This window comes from Triturus cristatus, chromosome 6 (assembly GCF_964204655.1).
Source record: "Triturus cristatus chromosome 6, aTriCri1.1, whole genome shotgun sequence".
NCBI lineage: Eukaryota > Metazoa > Chordata > Amphibia > Caudata > Salamandridae > Triturus > Triturus cristatus.
In genome coordinates this window covers 1,122,340,831-1,122,360,395 of record NC_140589.1, presented here as the reverse complement: position 1 = coordinate 1,122,360,395, position 19,565 = coordinate 1,122,340,831, and the positions used below count along the sequence as shown (strand labels likewise).

At 43.4% G+C, this 19,565-nt stretch overlaps 1 protein-coding gene across 1 annotated transcript in view; it reads right to left on the bottom strand.

Moving 5' to 3' along the window:
* Positions 1–19,565, bottom strand: part of PGBD5 (piggyBac transposable element derived 5) — a 663,155-nt gene that overhangs the window by 341,702 nt on the left and 301,888 nt on the right. The window contains exon 3 of the mRNA XM_085612017.1: positions 12,035–12,169. Coding sequence (XP_085468143.1) covers positions 12,035–12,169 — 135 coding nt within the window. The remainder of the gene's footprint in view (positions 1–12,034; positions 12,170–19,565) is intronic.

The following is a 19,565-nucleotide window of genomic DNA, read 5'->3' as shown; positions in this document are numbered from 1 at the left end:
ATAATTCGTTTTTAAATGAACATAGAAGAAGGTACTATAATGCAGACCCAGGTATCATTACTGCGGCGGCCATCTTTAAACGATCATTACATTTCATTCATGTCATGAAATCATCTCTTGGATATATCATATATGTATTGAATATCACTTGTTTACATTTCATTGTGATTATTATTCATCAATTATGAAATCCTATTGTAGCAATCCATTGCTACTAAATTAATTAGAATTTTTGACCGCATTTTTTTCATTACGCCCTGTATGGGCTTAAATTCCAAGCAGTCTGCATTATTTCATTGGTTGAACAATTAAATCATTCTAATTCATTCTGCAAAATATTTCTCATTTTCAATTGAAACATAAAATAAAACGGTCCCCCTTGAATTTTCATTGGGTATGGAGAACCTCCGGTTTAACCTATATGGACCCACATTTCCTCTTCATTATTGAGTCCTTTAGGTATTTTAGTTTGCAACTTGATGATATATTTCGATTCTAAAATACGTAATTTCTTCACCTGGTCTCCTCCCCTTTCAGATTTTGCAATCTGGTCTAGGCAGAAGAACCTGAGAAGATTGCTGTTACTTTGGTGTTCCATTTCAAAATGACGGGCAACAGGATAATTATGGTCCTTATTATTAATTCCCCTTAAATGTTCCAAAATTCTTTTTTTTGTGGGATGTATCGTACTTCCCACATATTGTTTCCCGCATGGACACACCAAACAGTAAACTGTGTGATCTGAGTTGCAGTTTAAAAGCTTAGAAATCGGGGTTCTCCCTGTTTTGCCTGGTATCGCATAATCTTTCACTTTGTGACTATTTTTGCAAGCTTTGCATTTCATGCAAGGAAAGAAACCCTTAACAGGTATAGGTTTCTTCTTCTTGGATACATAGTGACTTTGGACCAAATGGTCTTTGAGGGAATTTCCTCTCCTGTATGTTACTATGGGATTATCAGTTAGCACTTTACCCACTATGGTGTCAGATTTTAATATCCTCCAGTTTCTTCTGAGAATTTGGAATACCTCTGGTGATTTCTCAGTGAAATTGGTGATGATCCTGATTTTATCGTCTTTACTTTTTATCTTATCCACAAGTAAGACGTTTCTTTCAATGGAATTGCAATGGAACTCAGCTTTATTCAAAATTCCCTTGCAATACCCTCTTTTCTGAAATCTCACTTTGGCCTGGCTGATCGCTTTGCTAAATTCTGGGGTCTTGGAACAATTCCGTTTCATTCTCAAAAACTCCCCAAGGGGTATGTTGTTAATTACACTTCTCGGATGACAACTTCCTGCATGCAGGATCGTGTTTCCTGCTGTAGGTTTTCGATAAAGGGCAGTTTCTATATTGTTCCCTTCAATGTACACTCTGAGATCAAGGTATACCACCTCCTTATTGCTGATGCAGCTCGTGAATTGCAGGTTCTGATCATTAACATTTAGAGCTTTGATAAACTCTTCTGCATCGCTCTGTGGACCACGCCACAGGATGAACAAATCATCAATGTACCGAGTCCACAGAGCGATGTTGTCCATCCATTTTACATTGGTACCGGTCTAGGCAACGTGCTCCTCCCACCAGCCCACGAACAAGTTCGCGTAACTGGGGGCGAAGCACGTCCCCATCGCCGTACCTTGTTTCTGCAAGTAGAGTTGTTCAGAAAATGTTATTTGTTAAACAAAATTCCGTCAGTTCCATCAGCATTTCATTATGCTTTCGATATTTTAGTGGTCTCCTTCCCAGAAAGAAGCTTATTGCCTCTAAGCCCTTAGTATGATTGATGGATGTGTACAAGCTAACAATGTCCAAAGTTATCAATAGCATACCAGGTTCCCATGTTATTCCTTGTATGATACGCAAAAAATCCTTAGTGTCATGTAAGTAAGATGTTAAATCCCTCACCATCGGAGAAATAAAGCAATCAATGTAAATTGAGGTATTCTCCAAAAGACTGTTCTTAGATGATACGATTGGTCGTCCAGGAGGCCAAGTTTTGCTTTTATGCACTTTCGGTAAGTGATAGAAAGTTGCCAATTCAGGGTGTTCACATCTCAAGAAGTTCCAATCATTCTGATCTAGACTTCCTTCGTCCCTCCATTTTGTGATAAGATCATGGAAGTCCGAAATACTCTTGGTGTACTGTTGTTTGTTGATTGGAATATAGTGCTCCAACTTCTTTAATTGGGATAATGCTTCGTCTTCATACTGTGTTTTCCTGAGGATTACTACATTCCCCCCTTTGTCAGAGGGCTTTATGATGATAGATTCATCTCTTTTTAATTCCTCAATTGTTTCCCATTGATGTTTCGTTAAATTTCTTCTTTTGGCATTAAATTTATTTTTTTGAAGATTTTTTAATTCTTCGACAACCATATCCTGGAAAGTATCAATCGCATCATATGCTGTCCTTGGTATCGTTTTGGATTTGAATTGAAGATTACTTTTACAAGCTTTTTGTGGGATGCCACTTTCTTCCAATCTCTGAGTAATGGTAATATCTTCTTGTTCATCCTCTAACTCATGAAGTAACAAAATAGTTGAAAGATCAGCTCCTGTTAAATCATCATGAGCCTCCATTTCTGTAGTTGGTGGCAAGCTCTTTTTGGGATGTAGGAGATGTAATTTCATCAATTTTACCTTTCTGATGAATTTATAAATGTCAATACGTGTCTGCGTATAATCAAATGACTTGTGTTGGTGATATATATATATATATATATATATATATCTCTTCACCATTAAAATACTGCAACCCGCCTCCTGGGCTTTAGGAGGCTTACCTTGGGGTGACTTACATATCTCAAGGCAATGAGGGAAGTCTGTCACACATGGTGTGTGCAGAGTCAAACTCAAGCAGGGAAGTTGCTTGTGCAAGCGGCGGTAGCAGCCCTGGAGACTTTACTTTTACTTGTGTCACTCAGGGTGGCACAAATAGTGCTGCAGCCCTGGTGACCCCTTTAACACCCTTGCCCTGGGTACCACTGGCACCCTATACTAGGGACTTTTAAGGGGGGATTAAAGCATCTTGCAAATTGTGTGCACCAATTAACATTACCTTTTGAGGGTAAGAGCACTGGCACTGGGGCCTGGTTAGCAGGCCCAATGTACTTTAAGTACTAAAACCAGAGCATTCGGAGCAAACAGTGTGGGGTGACCGTCCGCAAATGGCACTTTCCTTCAAAGATCATAAAGGAAAGTGGTTATATACAAGGCCCAAAGCTCAGTGGGAAAAGAATACCAACTTGAAGTCACCCAGGCAGCCTGATGTTTACGGGAATCCATGAAGCTGACTTGGCACAGTTGCATGTCACAAAGGGGAGGTCAACATTATGGTACTACACATGTATCGAATTGAAAAATAAGGACTACTAACATACTGGCAAGGTAAGCATACACAAAGAAGTACAGATTTTCGACTGCTAACTCCACATGTACTTACCTTGACAATATGTTGGTAGTTGATATTGCACAGTTAATATATGTGCAGGTCGATATAACAAGCATTGAAAATGCAATAGGTCTCGCCTTTGATTAAGTTAAAGCCATTTGCTTTGCTAATGGTATTGTATAGCAAAGCAAATGGCTTTAACTTAATGAAAGGCGAGACCTATAGCATTTTTAATGCTTGTTCTACTCTGTAGAACTAAATATGCGCATTTCACAGTGTCCTGCGGTACACATGGCTCCCCCAGCATTCTTACCTTCATACTGCAAGTCGAACAACACAAGCAGGAAGGGAACAAAGGAGAGAATACTGTTGGCGCAGGCGCTGGGAGACACCATACTGCTGTCGTCTGCAGTCATCGACCCTGATCTTCCTTCCTTTCAAAGTATAACCAACCAGCACACAACATACACAAACATGAGCTGCACTGACAATGCGTGCCTCTGCAAGTGGCAGGGACAACAACTACACACACATTCACCCCAACGGGTCACACCCACAACATAGGGCTGCCAGCTACAAGCAACGCGTAGCAGGGATGAGAACCAGTCTGCCTTGCCCCCTGCATCCCTCCCCTGCAGCCCTTTACTAAAGTAAGAGTGCGGTGTGTGCAAACATTAATTCTTACTTTTCAACAGCGCACACACCTCGCTTTCACTGCCGTGACGTTTTCAAACATTAATTCTTACTTTTCAACAGCGCAAACATCACGGCAGTAAAAGCGCGGTGTTTGCGCTGTTAAAAAGTAAAGAATTAATGTTTGCAACCGTCACAGCAGTAAAAGTGCGGTGTGTGCGCTGTTGAAAAGTAAGAATTAATGTTTGAAAAAGGCACGGCATGAGGAGGAAAGGGCGGGTCTTAAACAAAGACGTTTGCAAACATTAATTCGTACTTTTCAACAGCGCACACACCGCGCTTTCACTGCTATGACGTTTGCAAACATTAATTCTTACTTTTCAACAGCGCAAACGTCAAGGCAGTGAAAGTGCGGTGTGTCTGCTGCTGAAAAGTAAGAATGAATGTTTGGAAACGTTTACGGCAGTGAAAGCGCGGTGTGTAAATCACTGCATCGCGTTACTAAATGCAAATAAATCGCACCCAATGAAGAGTTAGGTGAATAAAAATAACCAAAAAAAAGGTGCTTACCCACTAATTCGGGCGCCGCACTCCGAATGAAAGCAAAAAATGTAATTAATAAATGAAGCGCGGTATCAACATACAACTTAAAACATCGCGCATCATAGCCGGAATGACCAAAAACAAAAAAAAGTTCTCTCCCATTAATTAAGGAGAGAGTATCACGCCGCAAGTAAAACATCCTGTCCAGGTGGGTGTGTCCTAAAGTGGACAGGATGGCAACCAGGAGGGGCCAAAGGCACTATGGTGCAATCAACAAACTGGGTTTAGCAAACAGTGACGAGAAACGACGCTCGCCAATCAAAAGTACAGGTGGAGCAGAGACACGAGACACGAATCAGTATTGATTCCAAGAGGCCTTCGCATGGTGAGAGCAGCACATGCGCTCTGCTAACACCAGGCGAGCCCTAAAAAGCTCCTAAAAAGCTCAATACTGTGACAGAACACCCTACTGACTACATTCTCAATGACCTTAGAAACCATAGGTAGAAGGGGAAAATGTGAGGTGGAACCTCTGAATCCACTGACAGATTGTAGCGCAGTGAAGAAACAATGGGTTCTTTAAAAGCTTGATAAAAAAAAAATTAACATGCAAAATGAATATAGTTAACATTTGTGCAATGTTCATGTGTAATTTATTTTAAACTAACACAACATAAAATGCGCAAATTGTAGTACATCACGAATACTTATTAGCACCAGGCCTCATAACGTTTAAAGCAAGCTTCATTTTACAAGCAGCAAAGTTAAATGCTTAGATATGTACAAAATGCTTAAACGTTGACCTTAGCCTGACATGTCTTTAGTGAACACTTCATATTGTATTAAGGGATGTAGTTGATTAATAATAATGTTTTAAAATGTTTGCTAAAGAAACACGTCATTGCACAGAATGACTTCATATTGTTTAGCAGACTAAACACAATGAATGACATAAAATGTTGATAGCTGAACCGGTTTCTTTCCCGACTTGTACTGAAGAAATGTGGTGCTGAATAATAATCGTTGCAGTTCATGTTTTATTTTACATAATCAATTGTTTGGCCTAACACAATGTATTTCTTTAGAAGGTTAGAATGTGCTCATACCCATGAGAAAGAAGATCTAAGAATCAAAAGGTCTCATTCGTAGGCATAATTTCAAATGTATTTCATACTTCAAGATAATTCGTAGTAAATCCATTGTGCATAGAGGTGGGAAAGACTGAGACGAAACTGCTCACAAGAAAAATGGAAAAAAATGTGGACGAGAGAAAGAGAAGAAGCAACACGAAATGCAATCTTTTTTCCGACTGTTAATATTAGTGCGTATTCCTAGAGTAGGCTAACGTTCATGACTTGTTCTAACCATATTTTTTACTGTCAATTCTATAATCTGATTGATGCATTTTGAACTAACTGAATACAAGAGAAGAAATACTAAACCTTTTTAATGATAATAAAACCCTTAATACTTATCAAATTCTCATTATTGACTGAAATTAGAAATTTAGTGTGGTGATTAAATGTTGTCCTGACTTATACCTTCTGGTCTCTTCATATACGGCGGCAAAAGCAGGCAAGTGAAGCCCACTTAGAGAGAGGGAAAACGGGGAATAACCCTATTAGTGTAAGACAGGAACATTAGACCGTTTTTATTTAGAGTGATTCCTGTGCTAGCAAGCTCACAGGACCAGACTGTCGACACAGAAAAGTTGTGACATTTCCCAACATATTGGCTGGACACTGTTTGTTCTTAACCTGCGGCCCCGCCCTCTTGACTCCCATTGGCTGCCCCGCTCCCACCTCCCAGCTGCTCCTCCCTCCCACTGCCCCTCATATGGAGGCCGCGCAGCGGTAGAGAGAGCGACCTTTGACCCTGTTCACCAGGCAGGTCGCTCCCCTCACTGCCACGCAGCCCCCTGTGTGACCGTGATCCGCTGCTTCTGCTGCCCGTGTCTGCCCGTTGCTTCCCCTCGAGTGCCTTGTTGCTGTGTTTTTGCGTCCTTTTGCCTTTTTGTGCCCTCGTTACCGTGTGCCCCAGTTTTGCCTTCTGTACCACTTGTCCCTTGTGCCCTCTTGCCTGTGTGCCCTCTCTCCCACTGTCGTACTTTAATATTCGGGACCGCGTAGGGGACAGGGCCCTACCCCTGTCTATCTTGGTATTAGCAAACCGCAAATGGTAAATGCGGCATGTACGAGTGTTTTATATACCGTTCTAGCTATGAATGCACTGTGTACACGTTATTCTGCTTCACTACGCGGGTTCCATTTTGGAAGCAGTGGCCATCTTGTCATTGCCCTCACATAGGCTATAATGGAGTAAATACGGGCCTCACAGTACATGGGCTTTCCCTCTGACTTCTCTGTGACCTGGGCAGCTGGCTCTGCTGCCCCAGGTCAAACCGGTCTCACGAGCTCCCCTTCCTCCGTCCACCTGTGATTAGCATCAGGGCTTGACCCGTCATAAAACCCTTTCATCCTACACAATCCTCCGGCTAATCTCTTCCACACCTGCTTGTTCCTGCTTTATGACTTGTTTCCCAAAACAGGAGATGCTCATGTTTATTGGGGGGTCTGTTTACATCCGATGTGGGATCTGAACCTTACTGTGTAAATCATTGTGGGCTGGCCGAACTGGAATGTGGGATGGTCATCATGACTCTGCCTTTTCTTTGTAATGTACACTTGTATATTGCCGTATCATAAAACCTAGGAATGTATGCTTGAGGCAAGGAAAAGCGTATTTAAGATGAAGTCCGTTCCTATGATTTTCAGCAGTCTACTGAGAACATACACGCTGTTGTACTTCTAGGATACCTGTCATTGGTCTGCAGCCAATAAACGATTCTTTGACTTCACCCAGAAGACTCTGTGTTTCTGTAGGTCCGGAACAGGGTGAACCCAGAAGTCATAGGGTGTGTGCCCCTGCACCGCTGGGTCTAAAATACCCAGTACTTCACCACTGTGCCCTTTTTGCTTTCGGTGCCCTTTCCTCTGTGCCCTCTCTGTCCCCTCGCCGTCTGTCCGTTTCCCCCGCTGTTTCCCGTCCCTGCGGCCCCGCCCCCTTGACTCCTATTGGCCGCCCGCTCCCACCTCCCAGCTGCTCCTCCCTCCCTCTGCCCCTCATATGGAGGCCGCACAGCGGCTGCGCGCCTAAGGCAAGCCCGTCTGCCCCCGTCCGCGCCTGGACCGCGCCCAGCACCAGAACCCCTGGTCCCAGCCAACGCCAGGAACCCCGACTGAGATACAACACCGCCGCCCTCAACGCACTCAACACCGGCCGACCTGCCACCAAGCCACCCCGAAGCGCACCCATGGACCCTTCACCAGCCAAGCCTGCAAATTCACCTGCCTCCGAACCCCCCCCCACCCCCGACCGCCGGACAAAGCAACGACAACAACCACCTCAAATGCATCCTCCTCAACACCCGCTCCATCCACAAGCACGCCATCGAACTTTGGGACCTCCTCGACACAACAGCAAAAGACGTCGCCTTCCTCACGGAAACCTGGATGAATGGCTCCTCGGCCCCCGACATCGCCATAGCCATCCCGGAAGGCTACAAGATCACCCAGAAGGACTGCATCAACCAAACCGGAGGAGGAATCGCCATCGTCTACAAGATCGCCATCGTCTACAAGAACACCATCAACATCACGACCAACACCGAAGACACACTCTCCGCCGCCGAACACCTACACTTCCAGATTCACACCAACCCCAAGAACACCCTTAGAGGAACGCTCATCTACAGACCCCTGGGCACACAATTCAGCGAAACCATCACCGACTTCATCAGCCCGCACGCCCTAGCCTCACCAGAATACATCCTCCTAGGGGACCTGAACTTCCACCTGGAGAACAACAGCGACAACAACACCACCACCCTGCTCGACAACCTCGCCAACCTCGGACGCAAGCAACTGGTGAACACCCCCACCCAACTCGCTGGCCACACGCACGACCCTATCTTCTCCGCTAGCAACCACATCTCCTTCAGCCACTCCACCAAAACAGATGCATCCACTTCACCTTCCAAAAGAATATATCCCACCACCGTACGCAACATATCCCCCGTAGAAGCTGGAGCAAAATCACCACAGACCAGCTCCTCTCATCGCTGAGCCTGAACCCGCCAGCAAACACCGCTGACACCAACGACGCAGCCCACAACGTCGCACAGTGGATCACCAACTGCACCGACGACCTCGCCCCACTGAAGAACCCCCTTGCATGACTGGCAACAGGAAAACCTCATGGTTCACAGACGCCCTCAAAGAATCAAAGAAATCCTGCCGTACCCTCGAAAAAACCTGGCGCCACAAACGGACTACAGAAAACAAGACAGCCCTCAAGAACGCCACTCGCGAACACCACCAGCTGATCCGCACCACCAAAAGGTCATCGTTCAAAAAGCGGCTCGACAGCAACACCCACAACAGCAAGGAACTCTTCAGCATCGTCAAAGAGCTCTCCAACCCCAGCGCCAACAACGACATCACACCGTCACAAGACCTCTGCAACTCCCTCGCCACGTACTTCCACCGCAAGATCGCAGACATACACGACAGCTTCGGACCACAGACTTCGCCTCCAGTCACTGAACCAACGACGCCCACCACCACCCTCAGCGCCTGGACCCCCCATCAGCACTGAAGACACAACCTACGTCATGAACACCATCCACTCTGGCTCCCCCTCTGACCCATGCCCACATCATATCTTCAACAAAGCCGACATCATCATCGCACCCCACCTCCGGAACGTCATAAACAACACCTTCACGTCAGCCACCTTCCCTGAGAGCTGGAAGCACGCAGATATCAACGCCCTTCTGAAGAAACCCACAGCGGACCCCAAAGACCTCAATAACTTCCGCCCCATCTCTCTTCTGCCCTTCCCGGCTAAAGTCATCGAGAAGACCGTCAATAAACAGCTGTCTGCATTCCTCGAGGCAAACAACTCGGTCGACCCGTCCCAGTCCGGATTTCGAGCCAACCACAGCACCGAGACCGCCCTCATCGCAGCCACCGACGACATCAGGACCCTGATGGACAACGGAGAAACAACCGCTCTCATCCTCCTAGACCTCTCGGCAGCCTTTGCCACCGTATGCCATCGCACCCTAATAACCCGCCTCTTCAACACTGGAATCCAAGGAAAGGCCCTGGACTGGATCACCTCGTTCCTCTCCGATAGAACCCAGAGAGTCCGCCTCCCTCCCTTCCGCTCAGAGGCCACCAAGATCATCTGCGGCGTACCCCAAGGATCCTCGCCCAACCCTCTTCAATATCTACATGAGCCCCCCCCGCCGCCACCGCACGCAGACACAACATCAACATCATCTCCTACGCTGACGACACCCAGCTGATACTCTCCCTCACCAAAGACCCAGCCACCGCCAAAACCAACCTCCAGGAAGGGATGAAAGACGTCGCAGAATGGATGAAGCTCAGTCGCCTGAAGCTGAACTCAGACAAAACGGAAGTCCTCATCCTCGGACAATCCCCATCCGCCTGGGACGACTCCTGGTGGCCCACAGCGCTAGGCACCGCACTGACACCCACGAACCACGCACGCAACCTGGGATTCATCCTGGACTCCTCCCTCACAATGACCAAGCAAGTCAACGCCGTCTCATCCTCGTGCTTCAACACCCTGCGCATGCGCCGAAAAATCTTCAGGTGGATCCCCACCGAAACCAGAAAGACCGTCACCCAGGCCCTCGTCACCAGCCGAATGGACTACGGAAACGCGCTATACGCAGGAACCACTGCCAAACTTCAGAAACGACTCCAACGCATACAGAACGCCTCCGGACGTCTCATCCTCGACATCCCTCGCCACAGTCACATATCCGCCCACCTGAGAAACCTGCACTGGCTCCCCGTCAGCAAGAGGATCACGTTCAGGCTCCTCACCCACGCACACAAAGCGCTCCACGACATGGGCCCCGAATACCTCAACAGCCGCCTCTTGTTCTACACCCCCACCCACCAGCTCCGCTCCGCCAACCTCGCCCTCGCCACCGTCCCACGGATATGCATAACCACCACCGGAGGAAGATCGTTCTCCTACCTGGCACCCAAAACATGGAACTCCCTCCCCGCACACCTACGACTGACACAGGACCATCTCACCTTCAGGAAACAACTCAAGACCTGGCTATTCGAGCAGTAGCTGCACCCCCCACCCCAGCGCCTTGAGACCCTCGCGGTTGAGTAGCGCGCTATATAAATGTACTGATTGATTGATAACCTCATCGAGAGACCTTTAGTACCTTCATCCATCATCCGTCTTACAATGCAAAAACAATTGATGAACGTGGTTTGTGTTCGTGTACACCGAGGATGTGGCCTAGCTGATTCAACCGTAATGTCCTTTTGTGTATGGTCTGGACCGATTTGCTTATGGCAGGACCCATGCTCTAGTGGCACGTTAAGCAAAGAAAAGATGGGCGAGAACGTATCCTAATGTAATTAACACTAGCTGAGAGTAATTGGAAAAATGTAATCCACCCTTTTTGCTTTTCTCAGTGAATTTCCCAAGCGAGACAGGTAGGTTAAAATGTGGGCCCATGCGTGGCTAGGCTATAGGCGTCACCCTGAAACATACTGATGACACTACACAAGCCCAAAACATGTTTAGGTTTGTTTGTGTCCCATACCCAAAGGATGTGGCCTAGAAGGTCAGGAATCACGATCCCTTTTGTGGCAGAACCAAGAGTATTTGCTTAGGCATGGTCCCAGTGCTTAATATGTGCTGGTGTTGGCCGGTCACTTGATACAGCACCTATTTCTTAACACAATCTCATATTTGTGACAGTCTACTACATGATGACGCTGCCAGTCTATTTTTTTAAAGAGCACATGTGCAAAGTTTTAAACAATTCGATATATAATTAAATATAATGATAATATCTACTTACCCAGACCATTCTTTTAACTTTGGGCAACCTGGTATTGTCCAAACTATCACATTTGCAGGAGTGTATTATTTAGTAGGTTGTGTTGATACTGGTATTTGGCAGCACTGTCAGGACCTGTAGAGGGTGCAAGCTGCAGAGGATCCCTGAGGAATATCTTAGATCCTGGCACTTTTTTGAAATATAAATTAAGCACTGGCTGTTCCTACTCTGTAATGGCACTGTACGCAAAAGAGTAATTAACTAAAATGTGGTCAGAGTAATTACAACCAGCAGGCAACATGACCCATGCCCATTCTCAGAAGATTTTCGGACATGTTCAATTGACTTTGTGGCTAAAGTTACTAGTGATTCGTGTTGATTCACACCGAGGAGCTAAGTGGCATGCAACAAGATACAACCCCAGAACAAAGAGCTTTGTCAGCAGGACAGCACACATGCAGTTGGGCAGTTACACCACAAAAGGCAGCACTCTCAAGGGCTCATTACCGTATCTTGCAGGAGGCGCCAGTTTTTGTGCATCACATCGCTGCTACATACCTGGCATATGAACCCGGTGGAAGAGCACTGCCTGACCCACAGACTGAATTTCCGCTTTTTCCTTTTGCGTAATTCCCGCTCTGTGCAGGTAGCAATGAAGACGGGGTCTTCGTCGATCAGGGGCTCGTGTAGCACCTGCAATGCAGAGAAACCCAGGGGAAATTATAAGCAGACAATCTAACCCTGATGGGAGGGGAAAGATAAAAGGCAGATTATTATACAGATGCACGCTTTTTGTTTTGTCTAGAATACAATGATGAAATGAAACAGGTGGGGACAAACTAGCAGATGTTCGTGCGATTAAAGGCATAAATAGAGATCAGATAAATGATAAAAACAGCGAGAGCGCGTGACGCGTTCTATACGGAGTGAATGACACCTATCGACTAGACAAACAGTCCAATCAATATTCACCGCGAGGAGGCCCAAGGAGGCCCAAGGACTGCCAGCTCTCACTCAAGCTCGTTTTCAAGCACCTCCTGGAAGTGGCAGTGATGGTCTTGAGCCTAGTCTGTCTTGAATGAAATGGAAGACGTCTCCGAATCACATCCCAGTTACCAGAGGGCATGTGGAGTGAACAATGCTTACGAATCACTGAGTTGGGCCCTCATCTAGAATTGTCCGTGGTTTATAAAATCACTTTAGATGTGCAGTAAGTGTGGTTCCCATCATTAAGCATGCTATTAACGACAGGATAAAAAAGCTACTACATCAGCAAGAGACGTGGTAATACTTCACAGCATGGGAAATCCATGCCGGTTAACATAAGCAACAAACATTTGCAATGCAATAGGTCTCGCATTTGTGAGAGTTTAAGCTATTGGCATTGTAAATGACAATGCCTTTTATTTATGTTTTAAAAGTCAACACATAAATAAAAAGGAATTGTCATTTACAATGCCAATAGCTTAAACTCTTGTAAATGCGAAACCTATTGCATTACAAATGCTTGTTAAAACTATCTACAACCAGGGACTCTGACCCATTTTAATAGTTCCTTATAGCACTTGACATGCGCAGTTAATTGCATTTGCTGTTTGGAGTGAGCTTGATAATGGACCAATTTAATAATAGCTTCTTGGGTTGTGGGGAGGGTTTTATGTTCTTTGTATCATATATTATTTATGTATTAGGTATTTTTATGCCCTTGAGTTTCTATTGTGATTAATTGCGCTTAAGAATGTAGTGCTTCTGTGGACTCACTACTTTTTGATGTTAAAATAAATAAATAAATGTGATTGTTGGTAAGATAGCACAGTAGGTTAATGCACCGCTGAAAAGTTATATGAAACCGGAAGGCACGGCCATCACGTCAAGCAGGGGCCACTCATCTTTTTTATTGTTTCGAAATTATAAAAATAGCACCGCTAAACTGGGATAACAGCAGCATGGATTTACACCTCTCAAGTTGTAAACCTGGGAAAGGCAGAATGCTGGACTCGGTAGTCAGAGTAAAATAGGAAGGTGGCACTAGGGACCAGGGAGCGGTTCTTGTACCGGTGACCAGTGTGGCTTTCACTATTGGGTGGCGAGAAGCTGGCATCATGACGTATGTGAAACTGGCAAGGCTGGCGCCAATGAAGAGGAAAGCTTTGGTCCCATACGATGAGTAAGGAGAGGCACCAATGGCACGGCTGGGCTGTGTGAGTAGGCTCAGGCAGGTGTGTGCAAAAAGGACACTGCTGAGCACTCTGGGGAGCTGTTACCGGTGGAAGTGGTGATGTAAGGAGATCGCCCCTATGGCACTGGTGGACGCTGTAAGAAAGTGGGCCCGCATGGTGTAGTGTATGTTCATGTTCCTTTTAATGCTGTTCCTCTTTTATGTCAATTACTTTGATGTGTTACTCTTGTATTCTGTGGCGTGCGCTCTTTGAAGGTATGTTTACCTTCAAGGAGCCTCCGCTCGTGATGTCTGTTATGGTTAGAAGTCCCAACTGCTTAATCCAGCATTCATCGGTTGGAGTTCAATCAGGACAGACGTACTCCTGTGATATGCTGACAGAATTTGAAGAATTTACCTCATATTGGATTACCATCTCTTCATCTCGTCTACTTCCTCAATTATCACATGATTTGCAAGAAAGAATACTTTACATTTTGGCGACGATTTCTAGAAGAGCATATCACCATATTTGCACGGATTACCTCCTTCCTCTTTCATCGTTGCCGTTGATTTGCAATCCTTGCCGCAACCTGCCTATGCTTTCCCGCATTTAAATGCCACCTATGGGGACCTGATATTGTAATTTTGAGTGTTTCATGAATTTTTCGGCGCACACTCTTCTGACGTCTTGCGTCCCCGTGGTATCCTAGCAACTGCATCCACATTCTAGCAACGGCAATTGACTTCATCAGGTGAACGTGTTCACGTCATCGGCGGCCATCTTGAAATCATCAGGAAGCCCGTTTCCATGACAACACTTTCACCGATCGTCCTGTTAATACAAGCAACGTTTAACCCTGCATTTTAATTACGATACACTCGCATATGGTGTATTATTCGGCGATACGCACGCCTGTTGTGTATTATTAAGATTTATATACACTATTCAACTAAAAAAAAAGGAAAAGGATATTCTGGTCAAAATGAATGGTCAAATTTACACGGAGTAAAAGGTACTTTTTCTGTTATTAAGCAAAATACAATATTACCTTTCTTCACTTTACACTCTTTCATGCTACTTTCATCTTCTTAAATGGCAACTAATCAACAAATAGTTTTTCTAAATCACTTTCTTCCTGCTCCTGGTAAACCTAAGGAGGTCTGGAAAACTTGGCTTCGTAGCTTTGAAAGCTACCTGGTTGCCAGTGATGCGGATGAATATTCTCCTAAAAGAAAGTTGGCAATTCTATATAGTCACTTAGGCAGTGCAGGTCGTGAAATATTTGATAATCTTCCAGCTGCCATCCCCCCTCCCGGGAATGGAGATGGTTGGAATGTCTTCACCGACGCAGTACAAAGACTTAATAAAAAATTCCTTGAGCAGCCAAATGTAATGTTGGAACGATATAACTTCATGAAAAGAAAGCAGGAATCAAATGAAACAGTGGAAAAGTTCATCTCCGCTCTCAGGAATTTAGCCGCAGAATGTAATTTTGGAGCTTACCTTGACACAGTCATCAGAGACCAATTTGTTTATAAATGCTTTCATAAAAAAATACAAGAGAGAATTTTAATTTGCAGTGATCCCTCACTATCAGAAGTTATAGATATGGCTAAAAGCATTGAGAGATCAATCATATCATCAAAATGCATTTCAGAAGAAAGCTTTCCTTCAGCAAATTTGCAAAATGATACCCAAGTTAATGCCATTGCTACAAAAAGTAAATTCATGAAACCTTTTAAAAAAAGAGCAATTTCTTCATGCTATAGATGTGGTTCAAGAGCACATCTTGGGAACAGTCCTATGTGCCTCGCTCTTGGAAAGAGATGTGCAAATTGTCAAAAAATGGGACATTTTCACAGTGTGCAGGAGTAAACGCTTTATTCAAGTCAGCAATGTTTCGTCAACAGAACATTCTGACATTAATGTTTCTTGTATTGATTCTGCTCTACAAAACTTGGATATTAACACTGTTGATGTGTCTTCGCATATTTTACCTCAAAAGATGATATTTTTTATTGATTCTGGTGAAGATTCATCTAAATCTAATCGCGCAAAAGATCCCACATGTGAGGTTAAAATTAATAACATTTCATTTAATATGATGGCGGACTCTGGTGCTCCTGCAACCATCATTTCTGATGTTTTGTTTAATCATCATTGGCCTACTTCCTCTGTACACTTACATCCTCTAGACATTGTTCCGAAAGCTTATGGTGGCAAAGATATTGACATGCTGGGATACTTTATAAGTGATGTGTCATGTTTGGGAAAATGTATTTGTACAAATGTTTATGTAGCAATCCAAGGTAAGAGCATCATTGGTTGGCAAGATCTTGCAAAAATGGGACTGAAGCCTGTTCCCGGTTCAGATTGTTCTGTCCAAGTCAATGATGTCTCCATTTCTTTAGTGTCTGAAAACTTGGATGATTTGGTTAGTAACATCACTTCAGAATTCCCAGAAGTTTTCAAGGAATCAGTTGGCAAAATTAGGAGTTATGAGCATTTTATCAAGTTCAAACCAGGTGCTATTCCCGTCATGCACAAATTGAGAACCATTCCTTTAAATGTAAGGGACGATCTGAAGAAATTATTAGATAAAATGGTGTCTGAAGGCATAATTGAAACAACCAATTCCTCACAATGGGTCAGTCCAATAGTTATTGTTAAAAAAAAAAGATTCCAGCATTCGTTTATGTGCTGACCTTCCCTCATTAAATCAAAACATAATCATTGATTGTCATCCACTTCCTAAAATACAAGATTTACTTACTGGAATTTCTGGCTCCACATTCTTCACTTTACTTTATCTCCGCAGTGCATACCATCAAATTCCTTTGTCCCCCTCTTCCTCTGACCTCACCACATTTATCATTCCATTCGGAGCATATAAATACTTGAGACTTCCGTTTGGCCTGGCGTCAGCAGCCATTGTCTCTCAGAAATTTATGGATGACTTACTCAAAGATAAAATCAGTGCAAGCCTATCAAGATGACATTCTTATTTTTTCTAAAAATAAAGGATGATCATACTCGCACTTTGAAAGCAGTGTTATCCCGCTTCAAAGATGTTGGTGTAACTTTGGGAAAGGACAAATGTAAATTTTTTGCAACACAAGTTGATTATCTGGGACACTCGATTTCTGGAAATGGTATCAAACCAAAATTTTCTCTCACTCAAGCCATATCCAATGTTCAACCTTTGCGTGCACTTCTTATGAAAAATGTAAAGTTTTTGTGGACCACAGAAATTGAATATGCATGCAATCTAGTTAAAAAAGTCATAATTGAAGCACCCGCATTATCATCTTTCACCCCTGGTTTAAAATGTACAATTTTTGTTGATGCAAGCCAACATGGCCTAGGTGCAGTCCTCTGCCAATGGATGGGTTCAAAAGAGCATACAATTGGTTTTGCGTCCAGATCTCTAAATAGTGTTGAAACAAATTACAGTACTATTGAAAGAGAAGCTCTGGCCTGTTCGTGGGTAGTTGAAAAGTCCAAAACTTTTATTTGGGGTTCTCACTTTATACTGCTTAGTGATCACAAACCCCTATTACTTTTACTTAATGGAAACAGCACTGGCAAAGCTTCAACTAGGCTTGTTAGTATTCTTTCAAGATTACATGAATACAATTTCACTATACAACATATTTCTTGAGGACATAATCTAAGGGCAGATTGTCTTTGTAGATTACCTTTAAAGGAAAATTCATTGGATTAAAAATTTGATGGCATAGAATGTGTTGTTGCCTCCATTGAGGATCTAGTTCTTTCTCCTTTCAATATTTCACAATCAGACTGGGTCAAAGCTTACTCTGATGACTCCTCACTCTCTGCTGTAAAGAATATGATAATCTCTGGTTGGCCAAAAGAGGGTTCTCTTCCTGTCCCTCTAAATTCATTTGCTCAAGTTTCAAATGATTTATCAATTGTTAATGATGTTATTTTTCGTGGTGATCAATGTGTTCCTCCAATTTCTTTTCGCACCAAGCTTTTTCATGCAGCTCATGAGGGTCTTTTAGGGATTGGTGCCACTTCAAGAAAACTCAAGGAGCACTTTTGGTGGCCAGGCCTGGATAGGGATATAACTCAATGGATTGATATATGTGACACCTGTTTAGTGTCTGACAAACATTGGAAGACGTCACAGCTTCCTTTACACAGTGTTCCTTTAGCTGAGGAGGCTTGGTCTAAACTTGCCGTTGATTTTTCTGGCCCTTTTGTTGTTTTACCACATCACAGACACTATATCATTGCACTCATTGATTACCACTCAAAATGGGTTGACTTTGATTTGTGTGAAACTCCCAATTCACCTGCAGTCATCAAGTTTCTTAACAGAGTTTTTCTAACCGAAGGATCGCCAAATGAAATTGTTACTGATAATGGATCACATTTTGTTCTTCTTTGATGCAGGATTTTTTAAAGATGCATAACATTAAACATCTTAGGGTTGCGCTTTACTCCCCATCTTCGAATGGTCTCATTGAGAGAATGAATAGATTCATCAAAGAAGGCATACAGTCTGCAATTTCCTGCAATGTTGATGTTGAATCTTTTCTTAGAAAGAAAATCTGGTCATACCTTGTCACTCCACATTCCACTACTGGCATATCTCCCTTTAGGTTGCTTAAGAAAAGGAATCCCAATGGGAACATCTGTCCCTCATGGATAAAAAGTATTTCTAAAAATGATAATTCTTGTTTAGCTTGTCATGATAAACAAGTTATCAAGACAAACGTTCTTGCACAACAGAAAGTTCAACAAAAAGGTTTTGGTTCTATTGTGAACTCTGTTGTACAAACATTCCAGATTGGCGATTGGGTCATGATCAAAAATCCAAATAGAGTCATTAAAGGTGTATCTAAATTTTCTTTACCAACTCAAATTATTAAAGTTTCAAAAGGTTCTGTCTTTTTGGATAAAAAGGGATGGTGGAATAAAAGAGCTATAGTTAAACTTTCCCCTGAGCAAGCTAACAGAATTCAGTTGTCCAAGTATTCTCTTGACAACTCTTCATGTTCTCATTTTCCTATTGACAAATAATCTTTGACCTCTGATAAATCCTCTAATTGCACACAACCTTTTCAAACTTCTCCTGACAGCTCTGCTCAGTGTACATCACCTGCTCCCATCTCTCAATTCAATTCCACTTCTCCCATACCCACAGCTTCAGTTTCAAGCAGAATTTCTAGGAATTGCTCCTTCCCTGCGAAATTTAAGGATTTTTATTTGTCTTAACTTTTCTTTCTTTTCCACAGGTTATTCTTCTTTTATAAAAAAAAAGGGAGATGATGTAGTGTATGTTCATGTTCCTTTTAATGCTGTTCCTCTTTTATGTCAATTACTTTGATGTGTTACTCTTGTATTCTATTATTATAAAGGAACAGTGGTCCCATTCAATTCGAGTAAATTAAAGTGCCACAATTAGTTCAATGAAAAATTGGGTTTTTTATGTTTGAAGACAATGCAAAAATAACTAAAAGATTACAGTAAATAGTGAGAAAAAGTAAAACAGTGAGTGAGTTGGTGGCAGGGTAATAGGAAATCAGCCGATTTCCGGTACCCAGGCAAGTGATTTAAAAGGTGACTTTTTGGTGCTCAAAGGTAATTGTAAACAAAAAGTCAGTAAAACATTTCATACTCCGACATTTCAATTTGGTAATACACTGGAGTTTAGAAATGAATGTCGACGACGTTTCGATCCCTTAACGAGTAGTGGGATCTCTTCAGGACAAGGAATTGATAATTAAATGCCTGGGAATTAGCCTAGTAGGGAGGGGGAGAAAAAATAACAAAATGCAAAGTTAGGAAGAGAGCATAGGAAGAGTAAAGGGAGGCAAGAGTAGTTTGAGGGTTATATGCGAGAAGGGAGGGATGTTGAGGGGGTGGTGCAGAAACTAGATAAAAAGGTGGTCGGAACT